This window comes from Tauraco erythrolophus, chromosome 14 (assembly GCF_009769465.1).
Source record: "Tauraco erythrolophus isolate bTauEry1 chromosome 14, bTauEry1.pri, whole genome shotgun sequence".
NCBI classification, from domain to species: domain Eukaryota; kingdom Metazoa; phylum Chordata; class Aves; order Musophagiformes; family Musophagidae; genus Tauraco; species Tauraco erythrolophus.
In genome coordinates, this window is record NC_141478.1 from 20,163,218 (window position 1) to 20,181,625 (window position 18,408).

General features: G+C 39.8%; 1 protein-coding gene across 3 annotated transcripts in view; it reads left to right on the plus strand.

Annotated features, from left to right (window-relative positions):
• TMEM266 (transmembrane protein 266) overlaps positions 1-18,408 on the plus strand; it is a 64,874-nt gene that overhangs the window by 17,322 nt on the left and 29,144 nt on the right. For all 3 annotated transcript variants that reach the window (XM_086620208.1, XM_086620207.1, XM_086620206.1), the window contains exons 4-7: positions 4,470-4,543; positions 14,318-14,374; positions 16,162-16,300; positions 17,842-17,957. In XM_086620208.1, the coding sequence (XP_086476334.1) occupies positions 4,470-4,543; positions 14,318-14,374; positions 16,162-16,300; positions 17,842-17,957 (386 nt within the window). The remainder of the gene's footprint in view (positions 1-4,469; positions 4,544-14,317; positions 14,375-16,161; positions 16,301-17,841; positions 17,958-18,408) is intronic.

Consider the following 18,408-nt stretch of genomic DNA (forward strand, 5'->3'; position numbering starts at 1 on the left):
GTCTTTCCACACCGTTGCTTACCATTTATACCCCTCTTTGTCCATACTGCACACTCTGTTCTGAACACGGCCACTCTCTAGTCTCTGGTGATTTACCATTTTGGAAGAGGAAGCCCAGAATTTGGGCAAGTCTGCTGCCTTCAAAAAAAGTCAGGAATGCTAATTATGGGTGTAAGTCCTTTAAAATTGAATGAGGAAGAAGCTTTCAACAATATTTATTGAGGTGCCACATCTTTCTGTGTATGTAGAGAAATGTCACTTCCTGTAGAGCCAGAGAGTTTTAAAAACCATTTCCGTTTATTTCTCTTAGATTTTTAACAGTTTTGGAGGCTCTCCTCTTGAAGCACCTGCTTTCTTACCATTTATTTTCTGAAGAATCTTCTAAAAAAGACTTTGTTTTATCATTAGGTATCATTCTTTCTCTATGTGTCTAGTGCATGTGATACTCTTAAAAGCTCTGCAGCTTACACCTCGTGCGTGACCTATAGGTGCTTGATCAAGCCAGGTGATTTCACTGTTCAGAGGCTGCCCCTGCCTGTATGGATTGATTTTTCTCAGCACCTGAGAAAGGACCCGTTCTGCTCTGTGTTGCTACTTTGCATTTTAACTAATGCATCAACCCATCAGGCTTCCTGCCTTTATGTTGAATGCCTTCTATTTTGTTTTAAATCAGATAAAGGCTGTCTTGGTGAGGCTGATAGAAGTATTGCAGCTGTGTCAAATGAGGAACGTGTGTCACTTACCTTAAGGTTTTAAAAAGCCATTAGGCCATAATTATGTTTTTCAAAAATGTAATTACAGTTTTAAATTATTCCTTATTCTATATGAAATCAAGCAATGCGTTAGGAAGGATATGTTACGACACATCACTGCCAATTTTGTTCATAATAACAACTGTTAATCCACATTATAGATGGTAATTACTTAGGAAGCCTTCTTTTAAAAAAAAAAAACACCAACAACAAACTGATGTTTTCTTTGGCTCTGACATTTTGAGAGCATCGTTTTCCACTGATGCTTTTAGTGCAGTCTTTGGTTGCACTGTGCACTTCTCCCATATACAAAACTGTCAGTGCCAGTGATGGAGACCATGTTTGCAAATGTGTAGGTCACACACATGAAAAGGACAGAGACCTTTTAGGTTATTTTAGCACAAAGCGTATTCATGCCAGAATTAGAAACCCCAGAAAGCAGGGGGCATGTAATAGGTCTTTTATTATACGTCTCTGTCCTATAATCAGCTTTTTTTAGTCCTGTCATCAAAGCTCTTCACACATGCATTAACAAAATAACATCTCAATACCTTGTGATGTTTTGCAAATGCAGAAATAGATGTATATTAAATCACTTGCACCTCATTTCAAAAGAAGAGTCATGACAGGTTCCAGCCCCTGCTCCTCAGAAATATAGACCATGCTGTCCCTTCCTTATCTTCAATGGTTTTGAGGGAAAGCAACTCAGGAAATTGTATTGCCCTCCTTCTGCAATCAACTACAGCAGGTGTGTCTGCAAAAGGCATCAGACCTTCCTGAAAACTCTGAAGCTGAAAAGCTCCACTCCTGTCCATTTGGTAGCTGGATCAGGGCCCTGTCTGAGTACGTGCATAGCTGTGCAAAGAAAACGCACGTTGCGTGCAGCAATGCCTCAGTAAGGACGAGTTCAGGGCTTGCCCAAACCATGCAGTGAGCATCTGCTGTCTGCTCCTTGCGGAAGCAGTCATAGGTTGTGTCTGCCAGGACATCTTCATCAAGAACAACAGCCACTGAAAGGAAGCACTGGTAGTACAAGCTTCTATAATGGCCACTCAGGGTTTGTCAGGGTGTATTTATTCATCCCTCCCCTCCTGGATACACATTTTGAGGAGATGTGAAGGAGAGGGAAAGGGAGGAGGAGCTAGACTGAGGTTGGCTGTACTCCACGCTTCATACTGAACCATCTTCTTCATGACTAAAAAGCATCTGGATTCGTGTTCACTTCTTCCCCATAGCACCAGACAAACAAAACGTGCAATAAAGCAGAACGTTTTGACTTTTAGCTGTAATTTTGGGAAAAAAAAGCTTGTGCGCCCAACAGATGTGAAATTCTGTTCCGGATAAAAGTAGAAGCTGAACAGCTTAGGTGCTTTGCCTCAAACTGAATCCCAGTGATGTATCCGAACCACCACAGAGCAGGGATGTAGCTTTTCACTGCATTTTTGAAAGGGAGTGTTTTGGAAGAGGCAAATATCTAGATTCAGTGTATGGGCTAGGGATTCAGCTCTTGTGCAAAAGCTTCTTCCTTAGAAGGCTTTTTCAAATTTACTGTTTTACTGGCAGTTTAATTGCCTGCTGTCTGGCAGTGTGTCCAGCATTCTGCTACAGTTAATGCAGCATCAGAAATGTCTTTTCTTTCCAAATTCGTAGTTGCTATATCTTTTTTGTCCACTAAGGGGCAGCTGGAGACTTGTATGTCAATGGACAGCTCTTGGAAATATTTCTTGTTCTTTATGCCACCCTATAAAGACAATATCTTGGAAAAGTTATATAAGAAATTTTGCCCTTTTTTTTTTGTCTTTAAGTAGTTCCTTTGCTGCACTACAGCAAACCCTCTCTCATCAAGCCCCAGATGAGCCTCAGCTATGAGAGTTCCAGTGGCAGCTCATACTAACAGTTTTCTTTGTATTCTGATTTCTTCCTACATTCCTTCCCTCTCCTTCCCATTTTAATAAGTTTTAATTTTAAATTAAGATGCTTTATGTAGTGCATGCCCTATGTGTTCTTGGGACATAGTTGATTCTGCCACAGTTTTGCATCTCTATGCACACAGTCATTGATTGCCTTAAATTTTGCCGTTACACAGTAATTCTTTGAAACTGCAAGGCTGCACAGACTATTTTAATCCGTCTGCTATAGGGATGGTAGGCTCACAAATACCCTGAAGTACAGAGAGAATTTTTTCTCTTCATTCCCTTATTGCAAACTTGAGAGCATGTGACCAGAGTAGGAGTTGCCAGCAGTTCAGATACTGGACCCTTTCAGCTTTCTGCTTTGTTTTGTGAGCAGTGAAGGGAACTTTGATCACAAAATTTCAATTGAACTTACTTATTGAGGAATCCTCCATATTTCAAGAGACTCATTTAAGCCCATAGAGACAACCCATATCATAGAGGTGCTTATGTAGTCTTGCAGCAAACTCTTTTGCCCGAGTTTATTTCATTTTACTTACAAGCAAAACAAGTTGAATAAAATGAAAGCCTGATTTAGTGCCAGGGAGTGTCCATGCAAGGCTTTAGTACTCTCTAAAACCATACTTTTAATGAATTCCGGTAAGTGTTCCTGATAGTCATTTCCTGAAAGGACTTTTGTGCAAAGTCATTCCACTTTGAAAGTGGAGTAACTACCTCAACAATCTGCCTGCATAAAGAGTACCTATATGGGAAGTGAGTGTGTAGAATCTAGAGTTTCATAAATTACCATTTTAACTTACCCTTTACAGACTTCTTTTCATGGAGGAGTTTGAAATGAAGTGAACATGAGTGATTTTAATGATCACTGTCTTTCTGAAAAAGAGTGCTTACAAAGGAAATTGTGTGTCTTAACCAATTACTTAAACTGTAATTTTATTTCATTTACTGTAACTTTCTGGAGTGTTCGCATAGAAGCTTGCTTGAAGGCAAAGCTGTCCATATGGCAGCCACGTTTCCTGAAACAGACTGTACAAAAATAGTCACATTGTTTGCTGTACAAATTAGAATTGCTTGTATTTCACAGACTCCTTAAAATGAATGTATTAAGATTTGATCTTATTAACAATGGCGTTGGTTCTTCTGTTGCTTCTGTCACTATGGTTTCTCTAGAGTCAAACTTTACTGTGAGAGGAATAGGATCCTGAGCTGTCAAGGCTGTTCATGCCACATCCAGAGAGCTGTACAAAAGTCTACCTGCCTTGGTTATTTATTTAGATGTTAGAAATGTGTTTTGGAGCCCAGTTTGAGCATTAGTTTTTAAGCACTCATTCCAGACAATTACTGATCTTCTGAGCTGAATTGTCAAAGGCTGAATACAAGGAATAACGTGGGAATAGTAGAGCATTCTGTTTCCTTACAGAATTCTGACTCTGGATTTTTAGGTATACAGGATTTAGTCACAAATCTTGTACTAAAGCAGCGTGTGGAGTGAGAGCATGGAGCAATGACAGAGCATCAGAGACCTAAAATATGTATGTCATTGCTTACCAGCATTATTATCATCTATGAAAGCTGCAATGAACAGCTGCTGCAGCTGCTAACATGCTGGCCTGAATTAGGGCAAGCAACAGACAGGGCTGGAGTTCCATGTCCCATTACATCCCATCCTCTTTCTGGTACTTCCATTGCAAAATTTAAGAAAGCGAGCTTCACCCATATGTAAGTTGTAGCAGTACTAATTATATTAAATTTAAGTTTCATTCTGCTACTATAATGATGCTTCATTGTATTGTGTTAATTACAGTTTCAAGTGCTTCACAGTTTGCAGGAGTAATTCACTGGATCAGCCTAGTCATCCTGTCTGTTTTCTTTTCAGAGGTATGTATAATCAAAGTCTTTCACCACATCTAGAACTGCAAAGTATTTTTATGCTGTCACTGGAATTAGCAAGATTTTAACAGTAATTTGACTTGTGAATAAATGTAGCACAGTGTACTTTAAGAAAAAAAAAGAAAAAAAAATTTAGCAATTGCCACTTCTACTCTGCAAGCTAAAAAATTTTGTTTAGATTAGCGCTGTTTGTCAGTTGCCTAGAATTGGAAAGGAAACATGGAAGATTCTGTCTTACAAATTATGATTGGAAATAAGAATCTCTGAATCACTACAGGCACACGATAGGACTAGTTTCGTCCGTTTATTCTCATAGAAATCTTATCGGTATCACTGGGTATAAGATATAGGAATAAGATATTTCTTCAGGAATAAAGTCCCACGGGGTATTTTTACGAAAAGATCTGTTTGAATGGAATTATTTCCTCTCACAATTTATGTAGGTAGTTTAGATGTTCTAGGTTGCTGCATATAGACACAGGAAGAGAATGAAACAAATGGTGAATTTCTTTGCAAAACTTTGTATGAATATATGCATTGGAAAAGGCTGTAGTCGTGATATAACAAATGACCAAACTGAAATAATCTGTTGTAGTTTTCAACTTTATACCAAAAAGAAGTCATCGGTACTGAGACATTTAGACTGCTCCTGAAACATCCCCAAAAATTTTTAAGACTGTTTTTCCAGGTCATAATGTGTTACTTGTCACAAAAAAATGTTTTATATTTATGAAGCTGAAAGATAGCTTGGGCTTAAATATTTAAAAATATTTTTTCTAATTTCATAGGAGAAAACATTATCATCCAAGCAGATGTTAAAGTCTTTACTCTGCAGTAAATTTAGGTGAAGGTTACAAAAAAAAAAAAAATAATCAAAAAACGGGGAGCTTTGATATCTGAAAATGATTTGATTGGTCACTTGTGTTGAATTCATACTCACCATATTATGCCACTGCTATTTCCATGGTTCTATTAATGAAATACACTTATTTACACATACCACTTTGTATTTCTGCTTTGTATGTCTACTCATAACAAGAATGTCGTAACTGGTGTTGCCAGACTGTCAGCGAGTACTTTCTGAACGGATTCCTAGATAACAGGCAGGGGTCTCAAGACTGCTTTGCATCCTAGCCTTCTGGTGCTGCAGTTATGCAAACAGATACGATTACCTTCTCCCTCCTTTGACGGTGATTATGGGTTGTAGGACACATCTAAACTGACTGAAAAAAAAAATCTCTAAACAAAAAATTTTGCAGCGTCTTTCCTTTGTGAATTGCACGTCTTAATTCTCAGTGGCTCAGGTTTGCTAGATGGAGTCCATTCCCTGTAAAGAAATATTTTCCCCTCTCCCCTAGAATCTTTCTTCAGTGAGGATTAGCACCCTGGAGCTTCCCAACAGGATCAGCTTGTAACTCTGCTGCTAGCAGCATGGCTGCACATGCGCGCTCACCTGATCTTCATCGCTTTCTGGAGCTTGTTCCACAAAAAACTTCTGTGATCCTCAATGTCCTTCTTCTGGGGTGTAGTCTCAAGTTCTGTTTTTGTTCACTCATGCTGCCAGCCACTCTGCTCAAACCCAGATGCAGTGGCTTGCTCTTGTAGCCCTTCCATAGTTCAGTTCATACGCTGACAGGCTTTGGTTGGTTGGTTGGTTGTGTGCAGATAGATCCTCAAGGTCAGTACTCATCTTAAGAAAGAAAGAAATTAGTTGTGTCGATTCTGCTGAGACAGAGTGCCCTCAGAAGTGGATGAACTGGTTCGGAAGTGGTTTGCAGGAAAACAGTAAAGAAATACTTCACAGAGCCAAAACTGGTTGCCTGACTCACCATCCTCATTTTGGATCTGTGTTGGCTTTTTTCCTTCTCTCCGTATTAGATATGTGGAATTACTTTTCTTTGTCTACTTACAGTTCTCATTTTTTATAAACCTCTTGCTGCTCACTTTATTATCTGCCTTCAAAGCATCTTCCTTTACCTATTTGATTAGGGTTTGAATTTACACCAAAGGAAAATGAGACCACAAGGCAGCCATGTGAAGTGCACAGAGGAGGGTAGATTTTTGCGTATTGATTCATTTGGTAGCTCAGAGTGCTTGACTGGGTTAAAGCAACAGGCGCAGCTCCACAGAGCAACTGGATGTTCTTCAAGGACTAAGGTCTGGAAGAGAATGAAGGTGTACCTTTCCTACTGGATTTGCTGGGGATGGCCTTACACCAGGTTGATTTAATGAGCAACAGCACATCTGTTTATGTTGAAATGCATTTCATCAGAGGAAAAACAAAGACTTTAATTTTTTTCTCATCCAAATCAAACCCTTGATTTTTCAAGAGGTTACGAAATATTGCAAAAATTGCAGATCTCAGAAATTTTTTTTTTCTTCCATCTTAATTTTATTTACTCTTTTGGTGCCTTCAGAGGATTTTTTGCCCCCTGATTCCCAATACTATGAGTCAGCTGTCTGTCTTTGAAATTACTTCTTGAGAAGATTGTGTGTTATAGTGAGATTTTGCAGTCTGTGACTATTCATGCCAGGATGATTTTCCAGAGATGAGCAGATTTAATTAGTTTGCTTGGATATAACAGGCAACTGCTGAGCACTGATGAGTCCTTCAGCCAGTGCCTTTTTCCTCAAAGCAAGGATTCAGGGTTTCTGGTGTTCAGAAGGGGTTGTTTCCATAACAAGTACTATGTCCATAAGTTTAGGATGTTTATTGTTTATTCTGTAGTTTGGTTGCCATTAGTTCTGAGTGTGGATGGATAATTCTTCAGAAAGGTCTCAACTCAGAGAACAAATAATACAAAGTTGTAAAAGATTTGCTAAAACCCAGAAAACTTTCAGCATGAAATCTGAATGTTTTGGAAAAAAAAATATGACTAATTAAAAGCTGATGCTATAAAGGCATTACAAGTAATTACAATCCTATCATGTTGGAGTTAAACAGACACTGGCTTTCTGCTTGGTTAAAATGAAGGGGACAAACATGCCAGCAGCTGGCAAATGCCAGGAGAACAGCTGCCAACAAAATTAAGTAGCTACTCTCACAGCATATTCCTGCTCTCTCTATACTTGTGTTATAGCCACAAGCCTTAGAGGAATTTATTGCACTCTGTTAATGTTATAATCTCTGTCACTGTCTGTGACTTTCCAACATTAAAATACCCTTATTCAAGTGAAGTGCACATCAGCTCTTCTTGCTTTTTTCCAAGTGTTTGAACAGAATTTACTAGTGGTGATGATTGTGTATGTTTGTCTCTGTTTACATACATCACTGTGATTTGTCTGTGCACCAAATGTTACCCAGATGTTAAGACAGAAGAGAAGAGAGAAACACTGGGGGGGAAAAACCAGTACCAACAGCAAGGCAAGGCCGGGGTTACACCCTGTCAAGCAGGCAAATTGAGCCTTGGTAGTAGTTGGCTGAGAAAAGGAAGATGGGGGATGACACAGTGTTTTGGTAAGTGGATTGGAGTCTGCTTGTGTTTTAATAGTCTTATCCCATTGCTACGTATATTTGATTCTGTAGCTGTTGTTCAGTTCTGCTTTTCCACTGAGATTGATGAGACTGCGTGCAAGAATTGAGTTCTTTGATACTAGTTGTTTGCGTTGCTCTGTATGTGCTTCAGTCAGCCAAGCACTCAGGCATTCTGCTAGCTTTCAGCACTTGGGTGTTTCCCTGGGAGTAACCAAGTCTTCTGATGTGCTTGAAGTTAGGCAGTCACGGAATCGCAACTTTTTTTCCCGCATCTGTGTCCAAGAAACAAGTTCTCAAATTAAATAGAGTACATCTAGAGTCCTAGCTCATAAAGAATTTGTTTCATTAGCTGTGGCTCACAAGTGCATTTCAGATTTTCACTTTTAAGAGGAAAAGACTTTCCTCATCCTATACGTTAAAAGGTAGTGTTTGTAGTAGTCTGACACTTTACTCCTTGTTAATAGAAATCCTTGGAAGAAATAAAACCTCCTAGGGAAGACCTTACTATTAGGATTCTGTTAAAAACCAAAAACATCCCAAATGACAGAACTAAGAGAAGATAATGTCCTTCCCATATAGGTTTTTCGTAACAAATCCATAACTTTATGTTAGATAAATCAGTTATACTTTCGTTACGTTTTTTGTGAGCTTCAAACAGCTGAGCAGAAAGATAATAATCTTCTGTTAATTCTGTAATTTTTGCGTAAGCTGAGGGTTCTTTTCTGGATGTTTGCTTTCATTCCATGTAAACGCAACTTTTCTCGTGGTGCATGAATGCACTGCATTGCTGGCTGTGTATGTTTTGATTTTTAAGGGGGTTGATTAGGAGGGATCTAGGAACGAAGGTACCGATTTTATTTGCTAGTATCATTTATAAAGGTACACTTAAGCTTCCTTCTATGCTAGTATGTAAAAGATTAAGTATTTAACATACTGTGAAATTTCTTTTCTAACCACTTTTCTTGCTTCACAAAAAGTAGTTAACAAGGAAAACAGTTTTGTAGAGTCTAGGAATTTAGCTAGAAACCTTTCTGAAATGCCAGTCTACCCATTTCATTTCCAAGAATATACCTGGCTTATACGGTGTGCTCTATCAGTGCTTCACCTGTGCTTTCATCTCTCGATAATGACAGTCCAGCACCTTCTACACGATGCATTTCAAAGATGAGAATTAGCACTAGTGTGATCATGCCCAGAGGGAACTTCTGATACAGGGTTGCTTAAGACTGGTTTTCTATCCAATCTGCGTTTAACTTGTGGTAGTGTGCTGTGTCTGTAGTAAGCCATTTCTGTTCCTGAAAAGCTCTTTCAAATCTCTCCGGAGTTGTCAGTTTGAAATTCTTTATTTTTCTCCATATTCTAAGAAGAAATGTTATGGGAGAACACAAACGCAAATATAATAGCAGTGTTTATGCAAAGGTGCGTATGGATACTATATGATATCATAATAGTAGTAGTCAGTGAAAAAGAACATCTATATTTATGTCTGTTAGTGTCACCAAGCTTTTCCAGTTAGTTGTTTCTATGTGACCACATGTGCTAGTAGAGCCACAGCGGTTAAGGCGTGCAGTACACAGAGACTGTTTTGTACTGGGAAATGTGAGGTGAGGTCAGTAGTTACACGTTTCCTTGCAGAGCCTTGATTGAAGAGAAGCCATGTGAGGAGGATGCCTACACACTGGAAACAGAAGGACGTCTCAGTTTAGAGATGCCAACATGTTCCTCCACGCTCTGGTGGCCTGGGGATAGCGTACCCTAGAACAGCTAATGCTGTACGTATCTCAGGACAGGCAAACCAGAAGATGGCAAAAGAAGATTCTTTTCCGTAGTGAATGAGCTAAGGCCTCTGTGGAGTGGCCCAAACCAGAGAGGTTATAAATGACACAATGAGTGCGAGGTGTTCTTTCTGGGAAGGACTTCGATAAATATTTGGTCTTATGAGATATATCCAGAAGCCAGAAGCTTAATTAATCTTCAGACTTTCTGTGCAAGCCAGAGGCAAGATCCTCTGTAACAGACAGATCAGTTTTGTGACAGTGGAAAGAAGGAAGGACTCTTCTTAAAGACACTCTTTCCACCCCACTCCATCCTGTCTATCTGTTGTATAATCACTACCTCATCTCGAAATGCAGAGTTGCTCTCCTTTGCTGTTAGGTAAACCTGATGGGCCAGCTTCCTCTCCTGCGCTGCCTTCTTTTGATTTCTTTACACTATGGATGAATTTGGCTTAGTGAGTCACTGAGTAGTAAATTGTATATTAACTGTGCAAGCAAAAAAGTATTTAAAATTATCTAATATACGTTGCAGTCAACTGACAAATGTAGCTAGCTCATGCAGATTGTGGGAATTGACACGGCTGGCTCAGCAAAGGACTTGGCCAGATTTCCCTGCAAAATTAAAGAGAAAACCTACAGCATCACACAGTTCTTCATAAACTTCACTGCAGACAGTTAGTGCTATGCAAACAACTGTGTGTCACCAAGGGACACTATCAACTTCGAAATTACATTTCTGTCTGAAAAATGATTTAAAATTTTACTTTTATTTGAGTTTACTCCAACTTAAAGAAGTTAACAGGAGTGTTCAGTCATTTACCATTTGTTAGTGTACTGGACAGACCTTTATGTAATAATTTAGCTTTTCTCAGAAAACAAAAAAATTTATTTTGGATACAGCTAAAAAAATATATATGTTAAAGACTTTCTAATTAAAAGATTTCCAGTCAAGAAATGTTAAAGCATTTTTTTTTCAAGTACAAAAAAACAAGCTGGCAGTGGCCTTTAACAGAAGGGTACTCACACTGATATTTAATGTTTGCTATCAAATCTATGTGTCCAAAAATGCAGAATGCCTGTAGTGTAATGCAAAACTACATGTGTGCATTTGCTACAGTGCTGAAAAATGCCTGCACATCAGTAGGAAACAGCAGTGCTGCTTCATTTTTTCTCTATTTCTTGTAGTTTCTTGTGTCTACAAATAGTGGAGTCATGACTAACAGTTACGTTTTGTCTGTGATGAATGTGACAGTTGCAGTTATCTTTTAATTCATACGCATTTTTCAGTTTGGTCTGTGTACAGTGCATAGGAAGTTCCCTGGATTATTAATTTCTGTCTCTGTTTTTTTTCAAAATCTGCTACAGGTTCTCATTTTTTAAGAGAAAGTACACAATCGAATGCCGTATGTATTTGTTTGAAAGACATTTTTGATCATTTAGGAAAAATACTAAAGTGTTGTTTCTAAGTAACACCAATGCTTTCATTTCAGTCCAGGTATTTATTCTGTTGAACAGTCAGGGAGATTTGCCCCGTGAGGTCGAAATTTGCTTGGTTCAGACTCCTCTGAGTAAGAGTTAAGGCAGCAGAAGTGGTTGTGATCTTGTGCCTTGTACAAACAGAGGGAGAGTAGAGAAAGCTAAAGCTAAACCTAGTTTGGAGTTGCCACTAGTGAAGCCTTGCCAGCAGGCAGTAAGCATACTGTGTCTGCAGGTGCACGCTGTCTGTGACTCACTCACGGTACGTTCTTGGGGCGCCCAGTTCCCCCAGGGAAAAGCTGCCTTACGTGGCTTTTGTCACTTGAGTGGTGAAGGGGAGGGTTATTAAGAGTGACAATGCCCATACATAGCTTTATGACCTTCCGTACGGAATGAATATTTTAAAGCTTAACCCTCAGTGGTGCCCAGTCTGTTCTGGCGAGCCCGTCTCAGGTGGGGAGCTGGGTTCATTCCACCCTCATGCTCTCCCTTCCTATAGTGTATCTGTCAGCTCTAGCTGAGAGCAAAGGTGCTAATCACCACGGCACTTTTTGTGAGGAAACCTGTCTTCTAGAGGTAGCACCAACAACCATTACTGCATTCAATGTCTGCCGAGTAGACTTCCAGTCATTGCTGACTTGTGCTGATTCACAGGGCAGACTGAAAATGAAAACATTTGTGCTAGCTTCCAGCCCTTGGAACTGCTCAGATCCAGTAATATGACAGTAGCACAGTCTGATTTAAACACTGCAGTGAGGAATTGAAAAGGCAAAAGGAAAATCCTTTTTATGTTCCCTCAGCAGCCCTGTGTTAAATAATATTTACAGTTGTGAGATAGTGTTTCTATTTTCTTCTATGTTCAATGTTTCTATTTTTCTTCGTTTCTTTGCCTTATTATTTTGCTGAAAATACCTTTGTACACGCCTGTCCAAAGGAAGATAGATTTTCCCTGGCAGTTACTGTAAACGTGTTGAGTGTTCAGCCATCCTTTAGTTAGTTGCTCATTGAACTAGCGCTTCGTAAATGCTGCCTAAGGATAGAAGAAAATGAGCCAGATTTCTCTAGGCTCTCAATAGGGTTGCTGAAGGAAGGGTAGCATCCCAAGTTTTAAAGGCGGCACTGCTTTTCCTCATGCATTTCCTGATGGCTTCCTGCTGTGGAACTTGCTGTGGTGGACCTCGGTTAACATATATATATATAGCTGAACCTATGGGCTCATGAGTAACTTAAGTGTTTTGTGGAGCTTCTCAGTAAGGAGTGAGGGAGGTGCTTACAGAGGAGCTGGGATGCTTTTGTCTGAAAGTATTCTGCTCGGGGCCTGAGTTGAGGCTGCAGGAGTGCTTTGGTTGTACCAAAAAGATGCACACTGACACCTCGTGCCTACATCACATCACATCATGCTGGCAAATTCAGAGTCATTAAGGGATTTGAGGAGCTGCTGTTGTGCATCTCTTCCTCCACATATAAACCTCGAGCATACAGGTTCATGGGGAAATTGCTGTGAATAGCCTTATTTCTACGCTGCATTTGTAAAATGTTTTGGAAGTAAAATGTTCTTTTTAGGAGTACAGACAAGCAGCATTTAGCAGTGCTTAGTGTCTACGTGGAGCCTCATCATTTTTTGTAAAGGAAAGAGAGCACTGCATTCTCTCTTCTGGCTAGCAACTCTCTCAGCCAGACTTGGCCAGTGCTTCACATACCATTTCTGAGTAAGCGTTGGCAGCTTCACTTTCCCGTTCATTGACGGTATGAGGCTGGGCTCTGAAAGCACTGTATCTCCCACGGCAATGTCCCCCTCTACAAAACAGGATTAAGTGCTGTTATCCAGGTTTGAAGTGCCAAGATAGAGCTCAGCACAGTCATTCCAGGCCAAGTGAGGCAATCGGGCTCATGGGGTTTGGCAAAACCGTGCATAGGAACAGTGTCGTTCTGCAATTAGTTAGTGCTGCTATGGTTGGCATAAATTCAGAGTTGGTTGGGATTTAATATGTTTGTATTTGTAATGAAGAGGAGATACACGTATTCATCGCAGTCACTTACCTTTTTCTGCACAGATCTTGTCACGGTCACCCCTCACGCGTAGGCCTGCCCAGCTCTCTGTCGTTAGTACTGTTCTTTAATGAAGAAATTAGTGTTTTGATCTTCGCAAGGCACGCAGCTGCAGTTAGACTCTTCATGTCTGTAGCGTCTGTCAAAATCTGACCTTGATGTTGCTATTGGCAGAAAACATCCATACCAGTTATGCTTTTATGGGAATTTAATTTCAGTCATGAGTTGGTTGATTTACTTTTTTTTTTTTTTTAATTGCATCTTCTGAAAGCCGGCTAAAAAATTAGGAAAGATGCCATTGGATTTTTTAATGGGAATTCACCATTGGTTCATTCTGTGTTCTTTCTTTATTCCTCTTTCCTAGCTATTGATGCTATTTATAGCTGTTGTGCATAATAGAGGAGGATCACAGTGATATTTTTCTCCCGTATCCTATGACTTTCTGGGATTTTATAATAAGACAACTGCCCTGTACTCTAGAGGAGAAGAATAAGAGCCTCTGCTCTTCAGATTTGTGAAACGTCAGTATCTTTAGGCATCAAGAAGGGGCAGTGCTTCTTTTCTTTTCTTAGAAAATAGTAAGTACTGACATATCAAAGAAGGCAAGAAAAGAGAATCTTACCCCGTTCCAACTGAGGAGGCCGCACAGTGGATCTTATATAGACTTGGGGTGGGGTGGGGAGGGTTGGTAATCTAAATCTCAAAAGTCTAAAAGAGAAATTTTAGGAGAATGGAAAGTCTAGTGAACATTTGAACTTGGAACTTGTTTATGGAAGTTTCACTGAGTCAATATAGTGGTTGCAAAGCAATACCTGCTTTTATAATACAGAAGTGTAGCTATTTCTAGATCTTCATTATTATTCAGCAGAAATGTGTAATGCTTAAATAAGACAAAAAATGATCCCCCAAACAGATAAAGGACTAAATGTTAATCTACAATTATAATAACATTCATCATCATCTTTTCCCCCTAATCTATTTTACTAGACTATTTTGAGGATTGTGGTCCTTGGCATATGGGATTACATTGAAAACAAAATAGAGGTAAGCACTCTTACTCTTCATTCTGTTTTCCAGGCAGACACAGTAAGAATATTAAGAACTGCTTTGAGTGGCCATGTAATAGGCCTGATACAATACAATATCTTAACTCAGATAAACATGCACATTCTTCTCATTATATACGTGTGTACAAAGCTGTATGATACAGTCCCTTTTTCTGTGAGAGGCTCGGAAGAGTGCAGTGTTTGGAAATACTTTATAAAAGGGATTGTGGGGTTTTTGCTCTATGTGTCTATTTAGTTGTCAGTGCTAGTCTTAACTGATCATACTGCTACTCGGAAATAATGAGCAATATGAGTAAAAGTTGTCATGTGATTTATGTAACCCCATTCCTGTAATCAAGTTGAAATTAGAACTGATTGAAAAATTGTGTGCAGTTTTCTGATAGAAAATACTAGTTTGGCAAAGCCCAATTTTATTGCAAAATTATTTTTTCATTACATTGAATTGTGATAAACACTGTAATTTGTACCTCGAAATAAAAATGGGGTGGAATGCGTATACTGTTGCAGAGGCAGATAAGGAAATGCATGTTTTATAAGTAACACATAATCCCAATCTGAGCAGAAATCTGGACATCAGGGAAATTAAAAGCTCTTTCTTGATACTGTCTCATAAACTAATTCTGCATGGGATGCACCAGAAGAAAATCGGGGTTTTCTCAGTGCTTAAGTGAGTCTAGAGGCTTGCACATTTTTGTAATAAAATATGTAAACCTTTCAACTTGTTTTGCTAAAAAAATGAAGTGAAACAAATTTTTGATCCAGAGATTTTTATTATTCAGGTTAAATGCAGCAGTTTCTGATAATTTATTCTGGTAATTTGTAATGGAGTGATAGTGTTCACTGCCCATCAAACCATGGCAGTAACAAGTGTTTCTTTTCAATACACTGAATTGTTAGGCACAATTCTGAATGTGTCGTCCTTATAAAATCTATGTCCTGCCTCCTTATGCAAACCAGCCTCCTTATGCAAAGCATTAATCAGTGGTCTTTGGTAGCTGGGAAGGGTCTCAGTAGGAATTAGAATGTGGTATTCTGTTGTACCCTGCTAGGTGAGTGTAGGACAGGCGCCATGCTATTGGCAGTTTGCTCTGAAATGTATTTACTCATGCATTTCTGTCTAATACTTTGCACAATTGCCTTTTCTGATCTAATCTGCGATACAACCAATGTCACACAAACCATTCTGAATAGTCCCAGTTGTCAAAATCCTTGAAATCCTAGCTGCCCAATAAAGGTGAGAGCAGGGAGTTTTTCTGTCTTGCTGCACGGCTGTTCCCACACTTGTCGTGTAGTCAGGACGTGGCCAAGAGCCATCAAGCCTCTTTGCTCCATCTTTTTCTACTTCTCTTCTTGATCTCTTCATTTAGACAGTAAGATCTATGGGCAGGGACCTTTTTTGAGATGGCATTATGCCAAGTAACAGGTAATAAATACCCATGATAACAAAACTCTTTGGCTGTAATAGCATTTAGGATATCACTTCTGCTTGGGGATTTTGGCCTGCATTTCCAAATACCTTTCTCTTTCCCTGCCCTCCCACCGCAATTTATCTCTCCTCACCTCATAAAATGCAGTAAGGAATGCTGTTGTGCTACCTAAAAAGGATGCAGCCTTTCTGGGGCTTGGCCACCTCTCATATCCCTTTCAAAATATGCACCATAATTGCATTTCTTTTGGCCAAAGCAGGAGCCCTTCAAGACCCCAAGCAGGAATGGCAGGGTTACGATCTTTAGGAAGGGTTTGAAAAAACTGATTTCTCTCTAGGTGTTTGATGGTGCTGTCATAATCTTGTCCTTGGCACCAATGGTGGCCTCAACAGTGGCTAACGGCCCCAGCAGCCCATGGGATGCTATCAGCCTTATTATCACACTACGAATATGGAGAGTGAAGAGGATCATTGATGGTGAGTGGAGATTCAGTTTGTGACTCCAAGAATTACCTGGCAGGCTGGGAAAAAAAGAGATTTTAAAAATATTGAAAGATTGCTTACTACCACTGTTTCTGTTGTTCTCCTTCCTCTTAGTTTGTAAAAGCACTGAACAGGAGAGAGTTATGACTCCCATGGAGGAGAGTAGGTCTCAAGTTCATGGCTGTATCTCCTGTTCCCTATGAGCCTTTATAATTGGTTGGTTTGTTTTTCTGTTAGGCACCTTCACATCCCCTATTCTGTAAAGTAAATGCCCCGGCCTGCTTCCTGTCTCTTGCCACCAGATGTCATTCCTGATTCTGCAAAATAATTGCTTCCAATCTGCTTTTCTGATACTTACTGCACCCTCCCCATTTCCACACAGCTAGCTCTGTCTTGGGGCTTGCTTTTCCAGGTTCTTTTCCGTAACACTATTTTTATGTCAGATTCCAGGAGCATTTTCTTACCATGGGAGTTCCATGTTGAAGGTGCTCTCTGCAGTGCTGGTGTGCTGTACAGCATAACAGTGAAGCATGTATCAATACTGTTTTTCACAGACCTCTGTGGGAAAGCACCAGAGGAGATGAGAAACCCTCTGCAAGTCAAAGTTGCAGAGAGTGGAATCGGTGGCTGTGCCTGGAAGCAAGGATTTTAGCATAGGCTACTTTGTGTTCAGTGGTTTCAGGCATTTCAGGTTACAGGGAAAAAAGGTGGAAAAAGAATAAATGAAGATAATTTTGCTCATGTGTGTAAGGTCAGAGTCGAGTTATTATTTTGGCTTTAGATGCCCAGGAAACTCTGAATACAGAGTTGAGGAAAGGTCGTAGCCCTCTGACTGAAGCATACAAGAGAAGTTCAGGATCTTGTGTAGCTTCAGAAAACGTCAAGAATTGCAATATGCATTGACCAGCTTTGCTGGTCAGTCTGAGTTTGCTGTAGTGTTATGACAGGAGCAACATTTCCAGAGGCGTTCAGAAGACCTATTGAAAACTAGGCTGTAGCTGGAAAAGCAGTAGAAGATAAATTCCTTTTTGATTTTAAAAATATCCTACTTAGTCTGCTGTTTCCATTAAGGACTTATTTCTTACCACAAAGTCTACGAATTAAGTGCTTAGGCCCTAGCATAGTTCTTTTCCTAAGGGAGCCATGCTGGTCAGGTTTAGAGAGGATGGGCCTAACTCTAAGCAGAAAATCCTCCTACCCAGCAATTCAGGAAATCTGTGGTAAACACTGGAAAAGATCTGTATTAGTGGAGCAGAAGCTAGGAAGAGCATGCAAGATGCGTTTCAGCTCAGACAGTCAAATGGAGGTGTGACCAGACAAGATTTAGACCCTGCCGATGACCTGCATTTCACGTGTTAGAAATCCTTCCCCAGAAGAAATACTCTAGTGCTATTTCTGTAAGAAATGCTCTAGTTCTCTAGATGTAAGTGAAAGGGGTGACATGCTTTGGCCTGTAAAGGTCTGCAAAGGTTTTCCCTCTGATAAGAAAACAAATCACAGCTGGGTTACTTTAAGTGCTTGTTTGTGTTTTCCAGCCTATGTCCTTCCAGTGAAAGTGGAGATGGAGATGATGATTCAGCAATATGAGAAGGCAAAGGTTATTCAAGATGAGCAGCTGGAAAGACTAACCCAGATCTGCCAAGAACAAGGGGTAAAGTTCAGTTATGTCTTTATTTACGCATAGCTTGTCATGGCAAATCAAACAGATTGTACTTTGCTGCAAGCTAAGGTTTGAGAAGTATCACTAGGACTTCTGTTGTAAGGTGACAGGTCTCCTTGTTAAGGAAGTGTTAGCTGCAGCCAGGATATTATCAGCATGCTATTTGTCAAACAGCAGTTGTCTCTCTTTGCTGCTGTGCTTCTGGTTTTTAAGGTGAGGAAAACAAATGTAAAGAACAGAAAAAGAAAGCTTCCCATATGTAATTTATTGAACGAGTACAGATAGCTTGACATAATACTAAGAACATGGAAGAGTCGTTGCCGGTGTTGGAGACTGCAGCTATATTAAGGCTGTATTCCTAGGAAAAGCATATGCAGTTGAAAGCTAATGAATCTCCCTGCTTTAAATGCAGAAGGCAGCTTCCCTGTAGGTCAGTCAGAGA